The sequence below is a fragment of the Oxyura jamaicensis genome, chromosome 6 (genome assembly GCF_011077185.1).
Source record: "Oxyura jamaicensis isolate SHBP4307 breed ruddy duck chromosome 6, BPBGC_Ojam_1.0, whole genome shotgun sequence".
NCBI lineage: Eukaryota > Metazoa > Chordata > Aves > Anseriformes > Anatidae > Oxyura > Oxyura jamaicensis.
The window spans coordinates 31,499,904-31,520,913 of NC_048898.1; the positions used below are offsets into that span (position 1 = coordinate 31,499,904).

At 41.0% G+C, this 21,010-nt stretch overlaps 3 protein-coding genes across 4 annotated transcripts in view; 2 read left to right on the forward strand and 1 right to left on the reverse strand.

The window, feature by feature from the left end:
- LOC118169120 (deleted in malignant brain tumors 1 protein-like) overlaps nt 1-14,343 on the forward strand; it is a 61,780-nt gene extending 47,437 nt beyond the window's left edge. Inside the window, 11 exon segments of the mRNA XM_035330114.1 lie at nt 1,810-1,985; nt 2,193-2,578; nt 3,279-3,472; nt 8,863-9,034; nt 9,314-9,528; nt 10,319-10,463; nt 11,238-11,458; nt 11,778-11,950; nt 12,494-12,942; nt 13,258-13,523; nt 14,171-14,343. Of these exon segments, the coding sequence (XP_035186005.1) occupies nt 1,810-1,985; nt 2,193-2,578; nt 3,279-3,472; nt 8,863-9,034; nt 9,314-9,528; nt 10,319-10,463; nt 11,238-11,458; nt 11,778-11,950; nt 12,494-12,942; nt 13,258-13,523; nt 14,171-14,343 (2,570 nt within the window).
- Nucleotides 1,699-4,158, forward strand: LOC118168988 (deleted in malignant brain tumors 1 protein-like). Its single transcript, XM_035329847.1, has 3 exons — nt 1,699-1,985; nt 2,193-2,578; nt 3,279-4,158. The coding sequence occupies exons 1-3, from the start codon at nt 1,836-1,838 to the stop codon at nt 3,517-3,519; spliced, it is 777 nt and encodes a 258-aa protein (XP_035185738.1). The 5' UTR covers nt 1,699-1,835; the 3' UTR covers nt 3,520-4,158.
- Nucleotides 13,654-20,112, reverse strand: C6H10orf88 (chromosome 6 C10orf88 homolog). 2 transcript variants are annotated; one of them, XM_035329845.1, is made up of 5 exons: nt 19,742-20,112; nt 18,834-18,906; nt 18,050-18,256; nt 17,258-17,721; nt 13,654-16,219 (listed from the first exon to the last, which is right to left on the reverse strand). In XM_035329845.1, the coding sequence occupies exons 1-5, from the start codon at nt 20,095-20,097 to the stop codon at nt 15,991-15,993; spliced, it is 1,329 nt and encodes a 442-aa protein (XP_035185736.1). In that variant the 5' UTR covers nt 20,098-20,112; the 3' UTR covers nt 13,654-15,990. The 2 variants fall into 2 exon arrangements, with proteins under 2 accessions (XP_035185736.1, XP_035185735.1); XM_035329844.1 differs by having other exon boundaries at nt 19,650-20,050.
- Between the last annotated feature and the right edge of the window lie 898 nt (nt 20,113-21,010).

The following is a 21,010-nucleotide window of genomic DNA, read 5'->3' on the forward strand; positions in this document are numbered from 1 at the left end:
AAACCACCACATCTCCAGTACCAGGTACTGACTGCTTTATTCTGTGTAGAATTGGTGCCAGGCTGAAGCCTGGCAGAACACTGCTGATTCCCTCCACAATCAGTGGCCTTTGCTTTGCTCGTGCAGTAATGGAAAAATGGCTGAATCCTGGCTTTCCCTTTCTCTTTGGCAGTCCCGACCAAGTCCCCAGCAGCAGAAACACCAGGTACTTGTTGGTGCTCCTTTCCCGCAGCCCGGTGAGCAGCGACGCTGCCTGGCCTTGCAGGGTGGACATTGCTCCTGGAGCTGATGGCCAGGCACTACAAACAGGTGGAGGAAAACTGAGGGACAGAGATTGTGCTTGGGGACCATGGAGAGTCCTCAGGCAAAAAATGTTAGGAATCCTTGGCCTAGCTCATGTGGGTACACATTTATTATTTCTCATGCGAATAATGAATTTAAGATTCATACAATGTTTACTTCCATATTTTCTTATCTCACAGTAGCAATCTCACCGACTCTATCAGTCCCTCCAACTCCTGTAGACACAGGCATTACCACTCACAAGTAGTGCAGTGTTATTCCAGTTTAAGTGCTTAGTCAGCTACCTGATTGTGGTCTGATGATGCGTTAACATTGCTTCCCACCTCACCCCTAGAAAGTCAGCCTTGTGCACTCGCCAAAGTTGCATCCCCACTGGAAGCTGAGTCAGTGAGAATTTCTGATATTTTCAGTGGAATTTGTTTTGAACCTTAGATAAAGTTTTGGACAATGGGATTTAACTTTTGAAGAAAGTTGAATTTCAGGTTCTGCTCAGACATTTCAAATATTGTGCCTCAAATGCTCAGAGGGCAGACTAAGGTCTTGTTTTAAAGTCTGGCCCTATCAGCCTCACATTGCTAAAAGTCACCTCAGCTGCATCAGTAAAAGAACTCTATTTTTCTGGTGACATACAGAAAACCGAACTTCTGATACAAAGCATTCATTTGAGCATGGATTCATCTGCCTAAACAAATGAATAAGCAGAGTTAAATCTTGTTCCTGTTATTGCTAGTAATATGTCATTGTTCAGGTCTGTATGCTTTTCTTAATATGAGCTTTTTGTCCATGACAGCTCTGTTCTTCAGCTCTGTTGATACTAATATTTTCTAGTCTGACTGCATTCAGCTGATTACAGTGGATATTAACTGATAACATACAAGCACATATTTTTATCATTCACTCTCACTTTTTATTATTTTTTTTTCCATTAAAAGCTCCTCCAAAATCAAGGCCAGCACCTATAAGCCAAGGTAAGGCCTTCTCCTTCCTTCCTCTTTTAATTCCTTTCCCTCACCAGTTCCCTATATGCTGGGCAAGATGCGAGCTGGAGAGGGCTGGCAGATCATGGCAGGCAGCATCTGAGGCAGAGAGGAGGGGATTGCCTGAGCGGGACAAGCTGGCCTATGTCTGCAATATTTATGGAAAAAAAAAAAAAAAAAAAAAGTTTGAAACACCTGCCCATGGACTGCCAGGCTGCCAGCCAGGTGTGGACCCCGCAGGGACCTCTCGAGCAAAGCAGCAGCAGCTCAGGTGTTGTCGTGGCGAGCTCACCCCGTCCCGCAGAAGTGCTGACGTGTGTGACCTCAGGATTAGCTGTAGGAGGGAGTGATAAGCAATGGCACCATTGAAGAAAGAGAGGAATTCATTTTCTCTCCACTCAGCTGTTTTCTCCAGCTTAGTCAGCAAAGCCCACATTTGCAGTTGTGAAGCACACTGGTATTTAATGCATGCTGTGTTTTACTTTATACTAAAATATGGTTTATTAACATTAAATTTCTTCTCTTCCAGTAACCCTTACCTGTCTGCCTAATTACATGCGGGCAATCATCAGGAGATCCTACCTGAGCTCCCGAGGGTACCTTGCAGGGAGCATCCACCTGCGAGACCCCAGGTGCAGGCCTGTGATCACCAGTTTCCATGTCACCTTCCGCATACCGTACAACGGCTGTGGCACGAGGAGGCTGGTGAGCACGTCTGGCCTTGAAATTATGCCAAGATGGTGTCAAAGTTATTTATGAGCAAAACTTTTCCTCAGCTGTGGGGGCGAGGTCGGGCAGCCGGACCCTCATGGCCAGGCCCTGCTATCCCTCAGCTCCCCCAGCTTCCCAGTGGCATTCAGGAAAAGGGTTCTGCACTACTTCGCAGCTCTAAACTCACTAATATTTTAACAGATAACACGTGGAGCCATCACTTATTCCAACACAGTGGAAGGATCCACGTCTGGCAACCTCTACAGCAGAAATAGGAACTCGCTGCTGAACCTCGCCTGCAGAATATACAGCAATCCCGGTTTCGAAACTGTACCCAGTATTAGAGAGCCTCCGTACCAGCAAACTCCATCTGGACGATTTGTTGTCCAGTTTGCCTTTTATGATTCACCATCTTTTTCCAATGTAGTGAGGGCTCCACCATACTACGTTCTGCCAAACCGGGATTTGTTTGTTCGTGCTACTCTCTACAGCGTGGATCCGAATCTGATGCTGTTCACAGACACGTGTGTGGTGTCTCCAAATCCTAATGACTTTACAACTGTGGCATCTGATATAATAAGAAGAGGGTAAGGAAAATTCTCAACAACTATTTCCAAATAATTTCTTGCATGTGATTGACATGATAAGGACAATAACAAATATGTACACAAATCCAGAGTTCTGTAGGACTTTTGAGTTATCTATTAGCAAGAAGCAGCTAGATTTTAAATGAACTAGCTATTAGGATAGACACTTTCATGTAGCTGGCATTTTATGTTTAATTCACTGTTATATTCTGCCAGAGAAGAGAAATCAGTAAACATTTTCAGAAGGTATTTCACAAATTATATAAAAAAATCAGAAATTTAGACGAGGATGAACCTCCTCACTTAAGTGGTTTTGTTTGATTTGGGATATGGGTATGTTTCTTTATACTTAGAAAGTTTAAGGTTGAAATAAAGCATAACTTTGGAAAGATAATAGGGCTACACAGTAGCTCTTGCTCATATATTTTAAATTTCAGATGTTTTACATTTATATGTTTACATACATGTGTAATATTTACATATGTAGCATTGCATATTATATACCAAGTTACACATATAAATTCCATATAACTCCATCTGTGTTCAGGAGTTCTGGGCTGTGAATTGTGATTAACTTCACAATTTAAAGGTTCTGAACGAAAATTGCTTCTAAATAATGAAACAAATGACATAGTAACAATGTCACAGTTTTTGTATGATAATTGTATGGTGGTTTTTTTTTCCTTTTTTCTTTTCTCAGGTGTGTAAGAGACCCAACCTATAGGAGCTACTATTCACCAGACAGGAGGATTGTCCAGTTCAAATTCAGAGCCCCCAGCTTTATTGGCAGATACACATCTGTTTACCTACAGTGCAAAATGGCAGTGTGCAACAGATACAATTATTCCTCCCGATGCTACCAGGGCTGCATAAGGAGAGACAAAAGAAGCACAAGTGACAGTGATGAAGACGTCATTATTGTGGTCTCCAGATTACAGTAGCCCCAATAGTGCTTCTTCTAATTATAATATCATGTTGATCACTTATATACATGATCAGTATGTTGCACACCTGCTAATAAATTCTAAAAATACATTTTAATAGGGGGCATAAATCTAAAGGTATTGTAATCTTAACTGTACTTGTGTTGCTTAATTTCAGATTTTTTAATCTATACTCCAGATCTGTAAAAGTCTAAACTTCATTAAAAATTCTCAGTGACAAAGTGTAATTGGATCAGCTGGGTCATTTTTCTCATCAAGGCTGCTTCCCTCTTGTCGTTCTTACCCATTGTGCTGAATAGCTCAAATACTTAGCATTCAGGAATGATTAACCTGCCTTACAGATGTAAGCAGCAGTGCTGCTTTCTGAGCTCAAGTAGAGACATAAATCACAGGATAAGAATCCCTTGTAACCAATAATGTCTAAGCAATTATTGTAAATAGGAATCTGGAAATATTTGGAAAAAAATATTGTACATGTCCTGAGATGTAATCTCTACAATACCTATAAGCTATTAAAATCTTCCATATGTTAGTTTTTATTACTGGAGACTAGAACTATAGCACATTTATTTTTTTATTTCGTTACAAGCATTTGCTTCATCCTTTCTCTTTCAATATCTGTTCAAATTAAATCACTATGAGCCAAAAAAAAGTGTTTCTGTGATTCAGTATTGTAAATTGTCCTATCTGGAATGACTTAGTGGAAAAAAAATAAAAAAATAAAAAAACAGTTCAGAATAGAGAAAAAGTCTTGACAGTTGACTGCAGATTGTACAGTAGCCCAGCAGTCAACTGAGGGAAAGAGATGGATTAAATTTTGATAATCTGGTGAACGCAGACTGTGAAAGGGATCTTCAAGGCCAATACTCAGTTTCTACATGGTGAATATATACAGATTACCCAAACTCATAATGAGATGCTCTATAGGGAATAAAGATGCCTAGTGTTTAGAGTCTGAATTAGAAGACATAAATAAATAAAAAGGGAACTTTTTGTGTTCCAGCCCTTCAGAAAAAAAAAAATAATAATAATAATAAAAAAAAAAACTCAGCTTCTCCATGAATAACTTAGCCAGCTCTCAGACAACAAACTCCTGCAGGTCTCACACCAAGTCCATGCTCTGACCAGATCTCTGACCTGGTGGCTTAGCCCCTGTTTTGGCCTGTCTAGTGCCAAGTGGGCTCACAGCCAAAGCCCTAATCCTGTGGGACTGTAATGCCCTTGTAAAAAAATGGCCAGGACTCTAGTCCTGAGCCAGAGTATTTCCTAATTGCACTTAATTCACACCGAAATCCATCGCACTTGTAAGTCCTGCCGTTCTGCTTCTCACAGGTAATGACTTAAAGTGCTTGAAATCACATTTTCCCTGCTATTGCAGGGAAATCTCAGCTGCAGGCAGTGAGGGAAAGTGCCTGTAAATAACAGATCCACAACAGCCGAATGCTTGGTCCTTTGTTCCAAAATGCACACTAATTTGTTCTAAGGATCAGCTATTTTAAAATACTTTCCATACAGTCATCCTGTTCTCATTTTAAAGGACTTTGCCAGCCATTTTCTTTTGAGGTGGAAGAAGGAACTCAAAGCGGGCCATTAATATTTCAGCATCACCTGGTGTGCGAGCACATCACACTGTCTGAACACGGTGTGTGAACACAGGGGATTGGAAAATGCTTTGAGGACTCAGACCTGGAGCATGAGCTGCAGTGCTCAGAGCCCTCCCTGCAAGCACGAGAGCCCTGCTCAGCCCTCCAGATCCACAGGGCTCAGGGGTCCAGTCCCTCCAGAGCAAACACAAAGCAGGGGAATTTCCTCATCATTCGTGCACAATAATCCCAGCAGTTAGCCTACCAACCCATACCTACCAGAGCGACAGAGCATTGTGGCCATGGATGGGTTCTGTATTTATGTATTCTGTATTTTTTCCTCGTACTGATGGACACAGCGATGACTGGCTGGGTGTTGTACCCCAGTTCACACACTGAATGCATAAAAAGTGGATGTTAGCCTTTGAAAATTGCTTGCACATATGTGTGTGGGTTTAAGAAATGAACGGCTATACAGAGTAAATGCAAATGTAGTATTTCTGGAAACAAAAAAGAATTCAAATACTATTGCAGTGGCTTTATGCACGTATTCAATGGCTCACATTTAAAGACAATGTAAATACCCCGTCCTGAGGAAGAAAGGGTTGCATTCAAAATCCTTAAAGGGAGATAAAAATATAGACAGGATTGTTTTCCATAAGGTACATGAGACTAGAAAGGTAGCATCATTACAGAGGTGTCATATTTCCATCTCAATCTGTGTAGAAAAGAAACAAATTTGTTTCTATACAAATGATTTGTTGTTATAAAAGAGAAGTACCTGGATGTGTTTCAAGAAGGTCTGCACCGCAACTTGACGTGACTAGGAAACTTGAAAGAACCCCTGTTTGCACAGCTGCGGGACACCAGCCCTCTGCGTTGGAAAGAGTCTCACAGCTCGGCTCCCATTTTCCCTGGCTATTCCCACACCACGTGGGTCCCACGGCAAAGGACAAAGCTAGGGGAAGGGCACATCTGTGGCGCTGGCAGTGGAAGCTTTAAACACGGGGTATCTGCTGCTGCACTAGGAAATACTCCACATTTAAGGAGCTTTGGTCCTTCAAGAAAGGCAGACAAAGTAGTGTGTATATATTGGAGCAGATATTCATTAGGCTCGTGCACAGAGGAACTGGGGCTCTTGGGACTTTTTTGTGCCTTCTGCTGTGGGACTGTAAAAGTTTTAATTACGATATGGCTGCAGTGCAATATCATTCTTTTAAATCTGTGGGTAACGTTAACGTGGTCTTGTTCGCCCATGAATGCTTCGGCAATGGGAAATTATTACTCAGGACAACTCCGCTACGATAGTCCCGCTTTATAACCCGAGGAACCTCCAGCAGGGACACTGAATGCTCTGCCCATGCAACCTGAAGGGACGGGTGTCAAAATGGAGGTGGGAACCACGGAGCTCCCTCTGCCCCGTGCTGAGAGCTGGACGCGTCGGTCACCAAAGGGACAGTCTGTCAGTCACCTCCAGAACACCTCTGTTCGGGTCAGATTTATGTCAACACATCCACACAGACACTCAGCAAATCATCAGAGAACCGTGCTTTGAACCCGCGAGATGCAGAGCTGATGAAAGCGTGGTTAAACTTCTTCTACGCAATGCACATTAAAAAAAATGGGCACACCTGCTACTTTCTCATTTCTATCTGTTAAAAGGAAACAGTAATTGAGAGATTAAGACCTCCCTTCACGATACCATGCAGTACAAGATGATTATGAAATAGCAGGAGGTATAAAAGTTAGAAATCCCTACCCTCCCCAGCTGCCATCAAAATGCAGGCGCTCAGACACTTCTTCCTTCTGCCTCTCTTAGCTGCTCTAATTCTTGCTGAAGACAACTCAATAGAATTAATGGGTATGGAAATAAAACATTTTTCTTCTTCTGTGAATCTTTATTAGTTTCTGCACAAGCTATTTTATAGGCAACTGGAGGGGAAAATGTTAAACATACCTGTAAGTGCAGCTTATTTTAATGTACTGCTGCAAAACACCTTAATATGCCAGTAAGTATTAAAAATAAGAATAACAGAATAAAATGATTGCAATATATGCCTGCCTATGACAAATTTTTTACTTAAGAACTTGACTTTGAAGAGATTTTACTCTGGAATGGAAATGTGCACGTGTAAGTTAATATTGTATTGGAGTAACAGGACTAAAGTGACTTTTGGGGAAACTGCTGCTTTTTAAGAGTTTGGGTCATTTTTCCCCATGTTCAATCAGATACAATAGACAGTCATTTGTTGCTTAATTTGGGATGACCATTCTGAGCTTAGATCAGCAATTTACTTGTGTAACGGTGGACGGTGACTGTGGGGTAATGAATTATTGCTGCAGAGTTGCTCTGGTGGTGCCAGGCTACAGGAACCGTTTGGAGGGATGTAGAGTGAGGGCAGGGCAAAGCTGACCTCGTAATGCTCTTCCAGCTGGGAGGTTTCATATGTAACCAGAAAGGTCTCACCGAAACTTTTCTTTTCCCTCCGGAGTTCAGCAGAAAGCCTGACCTCTGTAGCTGGGACTGCATGCACGGCACAGGAAGCTTTTCCTGCTGTTATAGACCACTATTTTTAGATAATGCTAAGGTAGAAAATAAAACTTAAGCTCAAAGTGGGTGATAACTTTTTTCTAAAGGTTCCTATACAATGCCCATTACTGTAAGTACTTGGTAACTAATTAACATTCATTAAGTAATGTTGTATATAGTAAACTCAGCTTGTTTGTTCATTTTCGCGTTCACCCAGCCCTGAATCCTGAACGCAGTAACAGTGAGAGGAGATGCTCAGGCAAGGCTATGAAGACAAGCCTGCAGTAATAGCTCCCCAGAACGCTCTCCCTGTCACCAATAAATTTGGGTCAGCTTGTCCTGAGACAGACAGGGAGGGCTATATTTGCGTTTAATAGTTATCAAGGTATTTTTCTTTCATGGTTTTGAGCTGTTTTGATGTTTTAAAACCCATATCACCCTGCAGCAAAGACTCACATGCAAAGAGCCAGTTCCTTTTGTTTCTTTTGAAATCACAGTTTATTGGTTTCATTTCAGCCCACTTAGTTCTTGTATTGGAAGAGAACTCTTGACACGAATGTATAGACCTCTAGCACTTCCTTTCTTCTTCATTTTTTTCTCTTTTCTGACCTAAATTGTTTTAGTCCATTTATTTATTCTTTATCTGGAAATTATTCTAAACTTTTGATCATCTTTGTTGCCATACTCTGAAGCTTTTCCTGTTCAGCAGTATCCTTTTAGAGATGGAGGGTCAGAATTGTAGGCAGCTCTAAATACACAGCAGTCTCACACACTGACCTTCAGAAGCTCAAATACGACTTTTTATGATTATTATTCCCTCCCTGAGTGCTTTGACGTAAGGGGCTGAAACTAAGAAATATATTCAGTGATCCTCAGGAAAAGAGTGTAGGGGGAAGACAGGAGGTTTGAGGTGCTTGTGGTGACCAGCCTTGCAGAAGGGAGTTGTTGAGGTGTCCTCTGTCACATGGAGTTTGCAGTTTTGTCACTGGCTTCACCTGTGATCTGTGTTGCCCTAACTGTCTTTTGTCTTCTACTAATGAAAATAAGGATAAGAAGTACCTTCTAATATTCTTTGATACTTCAGGTTTCGTAAACTGGTGCAGTAGAAATGAAAAACCCAAATGGTAGAATGCTTTGCAGGCCTGCTCTATGGTGGGCTGTCCTGGGGTCGTGGCATGGAGCAGGATGAGACCTCACTGCATGGAGCAGGATGAGACCTCACTGCAGCCTTGCAAGATCTTTGTTGGTGCTCTTCTTCCACAGGTGCACCTCGCTGCGGTACCTCACTCACCGACCCCAACAAATCTTTAAAGATTGACCTAAATTCAAATGCAAACTGTGTCTGGCAAATTCAGAGAAATGAAAATCGAACGATTAGGCTCATCTTCTCCTATTTTAAGTAAGTATTTCCTCCGTATGTTTTGGTATGTTTTTAATGAATTTGAACAGAAAAATGTTGAAAATACATAATATTGAAATAAACTAGAAAGGCTAGGTTGAATTTCTTAATAATTTCAACTTAAGACATTGCTGCCTCCAAATACTTTTCTGTATTTGCTTCAATAAAATGCTTTACTGAATCTGTGTTGTGGACTGCAAAGAGTCTGCATATTTATCAGTGAGGTGAGGTAGTTCTCATCATGTTTTTTTTTGTTGTTGTTGTTTTGTTTTTTAATAGATTTGCTCCTTCTTCAAGCTGTGAAACAGAAAGTATTAATGTATACGATGGTCCTTCCACTAATTCACCTCTTCTTGGACAAGTATGTAACAACACTGATGCAGTCCCAGTGTTTGAATCATCTTCAAACAGCTTAACTTTTCTCATAAAAACAAACTCTGTGGCTTTCGCACGAAACTTCTTTGCCTTCTATTACTTCTTTTCACCGGAAACACGTAAGTCAGAACTTAATGTAATAAAATAAATACCATTTGAATTGTACTACTAGAAGAGGATTAGTAAGGCAAAGTTTGGGACGGCAATTAGAGATTATTCACAGAATCTTTAATTAATCACTCAGCCCTTAGGGAATGGTTTGGGTAAAATCAGCAGAAAAAAAGAAGACAGCAGAACGATAGCACATTTGCTGGAGAGCCTAAAAGATGCAGATTACTCAGAAAAAAATGATTGCAAAGAAGGCATTAAGGGACTCTACTTTTACATAAAGGCTTCTACTAAATTTGCTCAGTTTGCAGATGACAGAGCATTTGCCCTACTTGATCCCTAAGAATAGGACCATCTCTTTGTAACTCCCTCCGAGGACTTGTCACAGGTGTCACTGAGGGTCTCCATTCAACTTGTCCTATTTTTGTCCAAGCTATTCTTATTCTTAAGAAGGAAAGAAAAAGATTTGGCTTGTGACTAGTTAGTTCCTTTGCTCCTGTTGACCTGAGTGGCATGGTATTAAACTCTTAAAGACTTCAGTGTGAGAGAGAAATTCCCACATCATGGTCTATGCTGCTGCTCCAGCATTTAATTAACTTTGCTGCTGAAAAAAAAAAAAAAAAAAAAAAAAAAAAGTGTCCTTAAAATATATATAAAAGTTATCTTTAGCACCTTTAATAATTTCCAAATGAATGGAATCCTCAAGAAATGCTCCTGCTAGTGACACAGCTTTAGGTTTTGAATTTATTTTTATTGTTATATATACTGCTGTGTTACTGATGTGTCTGCTCTTCTTTTCAGCACCTTGTGGGGGAAGCTTAACTGGCCCCAGTGGGACACTTACCAGTCCCAACTACCCATCGGCTTACCCTCCATTTACATACTGCGTCTGGCACATACAAACTGCAAAAAAATCGAAGATAAACTTACAATTTAAGGATTTGTTGTGAGTAAACGCCCTACACTCAACTGTTCTTTGGTCATCCTGTTTAGAAGCATTGCTTTAAACATAGCAAGAAAAAGTGCTTTTAGAACATCTGTAGACATGTAAAACCAATATGATTTATTGGCTCTTATGATGGATAAGATAATCATGTTCCAAATCACTGTACAGTACACTATAGCTACTGCTGAGCCAGTCAGTGAAACACAGAAAGCTTTTCATGTGACTAGCCATGAGATGTCCACAAGCTAGCCTCAATTTAAATGCAAAAGCATAAAGCTTTTGCTACATAAGGAACATGCTTAAAACAGACATAAAAAGGACAAAAGCCTTCCTTTTCCTCTGGTGATACACATAAAAGGCATCAGAGATCCACTTGAGTCAAAGCCACGCTTTAAAAGCTCTTCTTTATTTTAATGTGTTTTTTTTTTTTTTTCCTTTAATATATTTGAAGGTGTGGTTATTTTTATTAAGTAATTAACCATCAATATATAGTATCAGAACTACAAAAATGTAGCTATTTCTGTTGAGAGCACTAGCAAAATTTCAATTTCAATGAGAGTAAGTAGAATCATGCACTTAATTATTTCTTGCCTAAGAGTTTTCCATATTTTATTTGTTTTTAATAACTTTGATTTGTGTGTTCTTTTATTCTCCATTCTTCGATTTCAGTTAACTGGGACTTGTCAGTTGCTATCCGTACTGAATCCTTTATCCAATATGAGCAATGTTCTCTACACTCATACTTCCTATCATTACTTTTTTCTCTGTCTACAGCCTGGAACTGGATCAAAACTGCCAGTTTGACTTTCTGGCAGTCTATGATGGCCTCACCACTAACACTGGCTTAATTGGAAAAGCATGTGGCGTTTCTCGGCCCGCCTTTCAATCTTCTTCAAACGGCATGACGCTTGTGTTGTCTACAGACTACGCCAACTCCTACAGAGGATTTTCTGCTCAGTATACCAGCATTCTGCCAGATCCCCCAGAGCCTGACAGTAAGTGTATTTGCTTCTCACTTCCACGTATGAACCTTCTCTTCCGTAAAAAATACAGAAGGGATCTGACAGTTGTGACTGAGGATTTAAGCCTTCATCGTGGTAGCCACTAACCCTCTTTAAGTACAAAATAAAACAACACCACACATTAGTCTCACGTATTTAAGTTATTCTGTGACCTATCTCCAAAACAAAGCTCATTCTCATTTAGCTCAAGAACCATGCAACAGGCTCAAGGACAGGCCTTGATCCAGAGCAGGCAAGAAATGAGCACAGCAGATTTTGTGGTAACACATTTTAATTTCTCTTTCAATGGCAGCATCCCTTACGTGCTCTTCAGACAGACTGGAAATTGTCGTGAGCAAGGACTACCTGGACTCCTTTGGCTATAATGAAACTCACCTGCAGCTGAACGACCCAACCTGCAGGCCAGTTTCCACAGATCCCGTGATTTTCTCCTTCCCATTAAGCAGCTGTGGAACAACTAAAAAGGTAAAGGGGGAAAAAAGTTCTGCAAATAAGCGAACAATAGCTTGGGAAAAACACGAGCTTGTCAGAACAGTTTATGAATCATAGGTGAACAAGCTAACAGCAGATTTACTTCCACATAGCTCATCCAATTGCTTGCTTCCAGTTCTGGAGCTGAGAACATTTTGCTCTGTTAGAATCCAATGATCATGAGCCTTTCAAAGGAAGCCCAGGAGAATCCACCCAAATTCATCCCAGACCTTTTATTTTACTTCATTCCCTCTACACCCAGATTATCCAAAGTAACACAAGTATGTAACTCCAACATTTCCTGCGAGTGACACAAGTCACAAGGAAATGGAAAAAGCCCAATGATGGCAAGGTTCCTAAGAGCTCATTAACAGCATCATTTAGATAACGGTGACTGAAATGGAGCTTTGATACTTTCCACACTCCGTGCAATATTCCTTAAGCTGCTGCATGGAGTTGGTTCAGCGCTTGGGACACACAGGTACGAGGGCTGATTTGTGTTTTTGGTTGTGACATGTTTCATGCAACTTCCTAACTTTAACACGCTTTCGACTGCAGTGCCTACGTAATCACAACTATTTCATACTGTTCCTTTTACAGGATGAAGGTCATCGCATCACTTACACCAACATTGTAACTCTCTCTGAAACTGACAGTATTATCACACGCAAGAAGAGCGTACAGATTATTGCAAAGTGCATAATGGAAAACAACTCAACTGTAGAAGTCATTTACGTAACAGAAAATAATCTAATCAAGAACACGACCTCTGTGGGAAGATACAACATTAGCATGTCGTTCTACGATTCAGAGTCGTTCTCCAGCCCTGTGCTTCAGTCCCCATATTACGTAGACTTAAACCAAACTCTTTTTGCTCAAGTCAGTCTTCATTCCACCGACCCAGATCTTCTGGTGTTTGTCGATACCTGCGTAGCATCTCCACAGCCTGATTTTGGATCAGTAACATATGACTTAATCAGAAGTGGGTAAGACGCTAAATTACAACTGTCTCATACTGCATGAGAAAATGTAACTTCTACATCAAATGTAGTTCTTTTGTCTCTTCTCCACTTGTCTTTAGGAGATTGTGGTTGGAAGCTATATTTCATAGAAATTTAAAGGGATTACATGTCAGGAAAAGCGTGTACCATATTGCACTGGGAAGGGAACATCCTTGTATGCCCATATTTTTTAAAAAAATAGCTTTAGTTAAATGCTCTGCTTACAGCTAAGAGTATTTATTTAGCAAGAAGGGTTATTGTATGCGGATGTCTTTAACAAATCTGTAAATTCTGTTGCAGCTGTAATAAAGATGACACTGTGGTAACCTACCCACCCATTGAGCACTATGGAAGGTTCAAATTTAATGCCTTCAGGTTCCTGCGGAGCTTTTCATCGGTTTATCTCCAGTGTGACATTTTGATTTGTGACAGTACCACAAACTCTCGCTGTACTGAAGGCTGTATCTCCAGGCAAAAAAGAGCTGCTTCTTCATACACTTGGAAAGCCAAGACTGTAGTGGGTCCTATCCGCCTGAAGAGAGATCTCAGGGCTGCTGATCGCTCAGGTAAGAGGGATACATAAACTGAGAATCTGATTAAGCTCTCTTCTTTGGTGTAAATCCAAGCACAAACCTTCACCTGAGAGGAGCGTGTTGTGCCACGTGCTTTCAGAAACATGCTTTATTAGTCAGGCTCTTAGTACTAATATATGAAACATTTATTAACCTCTCAACTTTAGCAGCACTTTAAACATGTTCCCATTTTGCAACCACATGCTAGAAACAGGACACATTTACAGAGTGAAAAAGTTCCTAGTGCAAACAGATCACATTCAAAGTATTATAAAACAGATCAATTCTCTTAGTGTCTTTCACGATTTACAGAAAAATAACCAGCTTTACCAAGGACCATCTAGGCAACTCTTTGAAGGTACAGGGTTAGAATCACAAGTTCCTTTTTTGCCCAACATTGCTTCAACACCATCTCCCATTTCCAAAGATAATGATAACACTGATGGACAAGAACTTGACCGCACGAATACAAAAGTATCATTTGATTATAAAATTTCACAATTCTTCAGTAGAAATTCAGAATTTGCAAATCAGTATGGTCAACCCCTCAGAAAAAATATCTGAAAAATGCTGAGCCTTCACTGAAATGACATGGTATTCAGAAAACTTTAAACATGCCACTTTCTTCTTTCTCTACACAGATACCCTCACTAAAACAGATGCTGAAGAAACCCCAAACCTGCAACGAAAGAGCTTCTACATTCTTTCATTTGTGGCTTTGATTTCAAATGTTATTATTGTGGTAGCTACAATACTAAAATATTACAAACACCAGCCAGCATATGGCTACCAGAAAATCCAGAGTTCATATTAACTACTTTAGGATGTTGTGAATTCGGTCAACTTCTGTTCAGATTTGTCACTCAAAGAGGGGAAGGGGGGGGAAAACAAACAAACAAACAAAAAAAACACAACCAACAAACTCAATAAACTAACAGCCCCAGAATGCAACGATGCTTGGCAACATTTCAACCTTTTTAATTATAAAAAGACAACCACCTCAACCTTGACTGTATCTTAAATTGAGTTGAAAGAATGCTGGTGTCTACATCAGGATGTTACTGTTTAGAAAGCATCTGAAAATAACCTTGAAGCAATTTTATACCTCTGAAGTATGAGAATTTAGGTCCTTAAAAAATATTTGTATATTTTCAAATCACTTTGAAAAAGAACTTGGCATGAGTTATGTTGAGGGACTACTATGAGTTAACTGTCCTATACAAGTTATCCTGTCTTTGCAATCTATTTTGTGGGTTGCTGATTGTCTTCAAAATATATTGTTTTTCTTGGAGTAGAAGAAAACTTTAGGTAAGCTAGGTAAAGAGACTGGATTGTACATGCCTACTACATGCCTCCGCTTGTTCACTCAACACTTGCTTCTCCATCTATAGCTTTTGTTCAAAGCATTTTAAGACACCAAATGCAACCAGTTTCTACGTTCAACTTAGGAGTCCACAGTTAAGTCCCTGTAAAGCCAAAGTTAAACGGTGCACCCCAGATTTCAAAGAGCAATTATCAAAATGAAGTATGAAGACCAACCTTCCAATAACAAGGGACTTTGAGACATACTTGTACCTCCTCAAATGACAGCAGATCTGATCTAAAGAGATTACAGTAAACGTGACACAATAAGACTACTTCTTTGGCTTAAGATTGCTGAAACGCAGCAGATCCTAACCCAGCACACTCTGTTTTGCATAGGAGGTCCCCCTGGGAAAGGACCACGAATGAAGTACTTTCTTCAGATAGTGAAACATGGATAAATACAAGTCTGCTCTGTATACATTTAATACAGTTGTTCCTGCATGGTTCAATTCATTTATGAAGGAAAAAGCCTAATATCCCCATTTTAAATATCACTTTAGGAACCTATATTCCTCACTTTGCGGCCTGTACAGCCAGGAGGGCTTTCCAAGAACCCAGGCTGGGGATTCTACCTCTCTACACCCGATTCCTTACAGTTTAAATGAAGCAATACAAGTACTACCACTCCTTTCACAGCTGGAGTAATAAACCCCTTCAACAGGAGTCCCATTAAAACCAAACAAAGCCACAAGGAAACCATGTTGCTTTCTAGGGGTAACACATTACACACAAGACAGAAGAAAATTGAATTAATTACATGTACGTAAAGAGATAAGCTGTAACTTGGTTTATTTAGAGTACTCCTCTCTATTGTTCAAACTCAAGGTGGAAAACTGTGTTTTACAGGGCTTTTAGCAATGCTCTTTAAATAAATAAGCCACAAAGGGCATACAAAATTCTTATTTAGGAAAACCACACATTCTTATGATCTTTCATAAAGCTAACAACTGTGTACAATAGTGGATAGAATTACAGTAACAAAATGCAAGTTAACAACACTGAGGTTCTTTACGGTTATAACTCCATGAATACTTCGCTTTGTAAAGAGTAATTGCCCTTAAAAATACTTATATTGGAGCTCTATATCTATATACATTTATCTTTCTCCATTAGAGAACCCCTCACTAGAATCATAGTGTGCTTGTGAAATTTTGTTTTGCTTTGAGTTCTGAACCAAGTCCATTAAGAGAACCATTTTATTATCTATGTGCGTCTGAAGAGCCTGGATTTGGCGATCAATATAGTCCATTAGTTTTTTCTCCATCAGATCCATATTTTTTGAGATGATCTTTTCCAAATAGGAGCAAATAGGCTGCTGTTCTACTCTGTAAAAAGAGCAAGTTAAGCATCAGTATAACCTATTTCTTAACAAGGGGCATAATAGCAATCTGTGCACTTGAACTTCATTTAAGTCTAACATCTCATTTCACAGACAATGAGTTTTGGATGGTATTAGGTTTTTAGCATAAGCAAAATATCTTTCCTGTCTGCTACGTATTAAATGTGAGCTTGTTTTTTTTTAATAAAAAAGAAGATACAGTCACCATCTTTCTACCTTACTTTTTCAAAAGGCTCAGTTATACGTCAGAAGGTGCTGTTACAAATAACAAAATCCATATAGCTAAACAGTATAAACAACGTTCAAACAGCGTCAGCATGACAGGCTTTATTCTTTCCAAGTGTTTCCAGAGTTATATACACTATGCATTATTTATTTTCACATCAGTATTCATTAAAAACATTGTACTTTCCAAGGACCTGGAGATATTCGGGCATTATCAGAACTCTGCCTCCTAGGAAACACTCCTGCATCTCATCATTTCTTCTGTCATTCTTTGGGTATCTATCAAAGTGACCACGCCGCTAGAACGAAGTTTGCACTGTAAATGCAAACAAGTGAGGAGGTATAGGAAAGACTGATGGCATGAGATACACCGATGACAGCAGAGAGATCATGGCACAACATGAAAACAAGGACAGGATGACAATTTAGGCGGCAGAAGCAGTCCAAGTGAAAATGCAGTAACAGAGGAGAAAGACATACTATATGCATGTAACGGAACAGAACGACCACACATTTTTTAAACCATAAAAGGTGAAATGGAGGAAAAAGGAGAGAGACAGAAAGAAGACAAAAACAATTTAGCAAATCAAATGACTTTGTGGTTTCTTTTAGAAAAATCTTAGCTTCAAGCAGCTCAACTGAAAAACTATAGTCATGTTTGTCACCACACTGCCTTCAAGATCACAGATTTTAAGACTCGTTATTGCTGTTAATGAGAATAAAATGCTTTTTTTTAAAAAAAAACACTTGCTAATACATACAAACTACTACTATACTAGGCATATCAAACTTAACTTACCCAACAGCCTGAATGCCTTCCTCTTTAGTCACCGTATTTTTACTGAGATGCCTATCACCATCTTTTAGCCGAAGATGATTAACCTGACTACAGATGTTTTGAAGAAAAGGAAGAAGCACCTGTGGACTAGCTACATTTTGGTTTGTTTGCTCCTGCATAAGCAAAGATCCCATGACTTTAAGATCGTTTCTGAAGTCAACTGTATTTTGCTGGGTAGTAATTCCTCCAGAATCAGAAGTATTCTCTCTTTCAGGTACCTGTGTGTTCTGATCAAGATTTATTTTTGAGTCTTCACATACTGTTTCGCTTGCTAAAGGATTTTTGACAGACAAAGGTTCACTGGCTGATTGATCCTGTGACATCTGAATAGTTGCACTGTGTAATCCATCTACTGGATTCTCATCTCCAAAGTCTGAATTTCTCCCAAAGATCCAACTAAGTTTGTCTCCAAGAGGTAAACTGTTCTGATGGCAAGAAAAAAAAACAATATACTTAAATATTAAGTATTAAAACAGACTGAAAGTTATACCATAACAACTAGTATATACTTAAAAACTCTAGTAATTACAGCATTCTAATGGTATAATATAATGACTTTAAAAGTATTTGTGGATTATATTCCTAGGGAAAAGCAGAGGGAAATGGTTAAACCAGGATTAAGGCAGCAGCAAGTCTAGGTGAAAAAACTAAACAACTTATTCACCAAATCTGTTTGGAACACGCTTGACCATTATAAAAGGCAAAGTCACAGATGAATACTATTCATGCTTATGGAACAGCACAGTAACTTACTTTCTGCTGATATCGGACCATGTCCATGAGTTGCTGAGCACCAGGAGACAACTTAGATCCCATAGATTCCATTATAGTCTGCACTCTGTCTAGATCTATGCTCGATCCTAGTGAAGGAAAATCAGTTGCTAGTTTTGCAGACACTGTTTTCACTTCTACAATTATTTTACTGATGAGTACCCTTTGTTTCTCACCAATGGAGAGCAGCTATCACAAGAAGGAAGAAAAGTATTTTGGTTAGGAAAAAAATCATGTTTTCTTTGTATGAATATGCTGAACTCTTTTCCCTGAAAATAAGGCTGATTTCTCCTTGCCATTACTCTTAGGAGAATTTTGACTGGAACAGAAGGAGGATGCATGCATGACCCACAGATCAACAAGCTCCTCATCTTCCAAGTACTTAAGACAAGCAGTAGCTGCACAGATTTTCCTAAGATTATTTACCTGCATCACAGAGTTACTATTACTAGCGTACAGTAACAGTAACACAGAGTTTACAATTCTAATTATATACCAGCTGTTGTTTACCTGTAATTTATCTGGGTTATGATTTTTTTCCCTAATAGGATATCTTGCTCATATATATTAGGTCTTCATAAAAAGAACATCGTGATCCAAAATTAAGAGAACTATTAAGACATTACATAATGTACCTGATTTTAAAGTGTTTATATGAACTGATTACTGCATAAGAATAACTGTAATTGAGTAAGAGCAATGCAATTTAGTCATTGGAGTGATTAAAGAGACAATGAAAATTAAACAATTATGTTGAACTCCCTACCTTAATTCTACAGGAGGCTGCCGGGCGTTCCAATTTCAGGTACTTTTTGTATAAAGTAACCTTTTCAGTTTCACTACAAAAATAAAATAAGCAAGCTGTGACATCACTAATATTGTTATTTTTTTTCTTCAGTTGAAATACACAATAGCGGTAGACAGTCAGATAAGAAACAAGACTGGCTCAGATATGTTCCTACTGTGGTACAGCAGTTTTAATGCTTATACTCAACTTGTATTGAATCGGATCAGACACGTGTATAAGAAGCGATCTGTATGTGTACGTACATTATCTGCTAGAGCAGCTTTTGAGGTTCAGTACGTTATTCACACATCTTCCCTGAGGCTCTGAGTCGGTTGTTTTTACTTAGCTAATTAAGCAGATGTGCCACGTAATGACTTAAAAACAAAAGAGAAAAGACATTGTTTTAACTCCTCCGGCAAAGCATGGAAGGCAACATCGAAGGGGAAAACAAACCCTTTATTTTTTTCTCTCTTGTTCTTGAAGCCTGGGGTGACTACATACCAGAGAGACGAGATCTTCTGGCAAAGATCTGCTAGGAGAGGCCCGCAAAAGCAGCGGGCAGATGTTTTGTCCAGGGAGATTAAACGGGATAGAAAAGGAGCACGTACCCTTGTTGCGGTCTCGCCCGACAGCGCTTCCGAGTAACGCTTCGTGAGTGACTGAAGCGTTTCGGTGGCTACAGAGGCACAAAACCACGACCCTCCCCTCGCCCCCCAGCAGCCGCCGGGGCCGCCCCGGGGAGGCGCGGGCGATGCCCGCGGCCGGAAGATGGCGGCGGGGCAGGAGCTCACTCACCCCCGCGGCACCGCGGCGCCCAGGCTCTCGCCGCGGCCGGTGCCGCAGTACTCCTCGCCCGCGTACACCTCCATGTTGCGGGCCTCGCTCACCACGCCGACGGCGGCCACCTCCTCGGCGCCGGGCGGCCGGCACTCCAGCTGCAGCACGCAGCCCGCCTCGCCCCCGCCGCCCGCCCGCCGCTCGGCCACCACAGCCTCGCTGCCGCCGGGGGAAGCGCCGCACGGCCCCGCTGCCCCGCCTCGCCGCACGCACAGCACCCGGGCCAGCCCGTCCGGCGGCGAGCAGGGCCACGAGCACCCCGCCGCCACGCCGGGAGGCTCCCCGGGGCCGCCGGGGTGCGGAGCGGCCGCCCCGCAGCCGCTCGCCATTGCCCGGCCGCCACCGAGCCCGCTGGGACGGGGACGGAGGGAGGAGGGCGCCGGAACATGGCGGCGGCCGCGCGCATGCGCGGGTGGGGTGGGCGCTGGGTGAGGCGGCGGACAAGAGGGCGGCCGCTGTGAGGGGGACCTTGTGCAGGGCGCCCGTTTCCTCAGGCACCGAGACCAGGGCTCGGACCCGGGGTCTGTGCTGAGGGGCTCGGCACCAGGCTCCTCTCGTTCCCCGGGGGTCTGCGGCGAGCGAAAGCCCCGTGCTGTGGGCACCGGGGGTCTCGGTGCTCCGCGTGGGCAAGCGCGCCGTTGGTCCCTGCCAGGAAAAAAATAATAAACAAACAAACAAACAACCCGAAAACGCTCTTCTGGACAAATAAAAAAGCCCTAAAAGCGTGCCAGTGCTTGATAAAATGGGAAAATTTGGAGTACCGCAGCCCCGTTTCCCGCGCTGCGTGCTAGCAGTGTGCCATGGAGGAAGAGAATATGAATTAAAGATTGGGTTCATCTAATTTTCAGTAGGGTCCCGGCTTCTGGAGTCGAGGAAAGTTTCTCTTGATGCTACGGTACAGATGTACCCAGTGAGTGCAGGTATCGGGTCTCCCTGTCTGCCTGGTGCTTTGGCTGAAGCAAATTAATGAGCTGCGTTAAATAGGAAGATGGACTTGAACAGGCTTTACACAAGACAATAATTAGAAACACTGTTGCTATCTCTGCCTCTTTTATATATATATATATATATTTATATTTTAACTTAAGCCATTGTTTTACGTGATTCAACACTGGAAAAATAATGGATTTGCTCTGTTTTAATTTAAAATGAATTAATTAAAATTAATTAATACAAATGCTTTAGCTTGAGTACCGTGTTGTATTAGCCCCCTATTTGAGTTTCTAAATATGCATGGTACTTCTGAAGTGCATTGCAAATTCATTCAGCTTTAGAAGCATTTGTTTTCTGCTTTGGATGATGATGTGACTAAATGATGC

Bases quoted from the DNA above. Each gene is read 5' to 3' on its own strand.
- LOC118168988 (XM_035329847.1), top strand. From the start codon at position 1,836: ATGCGGGCAATCATCAGGAGATCCTACCTGAGCTCCCGAGGGTACCTT. The intron at 1,986-2,192 runs GTGAGCACGTCT...ATATTTTAACAG, and splicing joins GCTGTGGCACGAGGAGGCTG to ATAACACGTGGAGCCATCAC. The intron at 2,579-3,278 runs GTAAGGAAAATT...TTCTTTTCTCAG, and splicing joins TCTGATATAATAAGAAGAGG to GTGTGTAAGAGACCCAACCT.
- C6H10orf88 (XM_035329844.1), bottom strand. From the start codon at position 20,020: ATGGCGAGCGGCTGCGGGGCGGCCGCTCCGCACCCCGGCGGCCCCGGG. The intron at 18,907-19,649 runs GTGAGTGAGCTC...TTATTTTTGTAG, and splicing joins GGCGCCGCGGTGCCGCGGGG to TGAAACTGAAAAGGTTACTT. The intron at 16,220-17,257 runs GTAAGTTAAGTT...CTCTTTTTACAG, and splicing joins GAAGGCATTCAGGCTGTTGG to AGTAGAACAGCAGCCTATTT.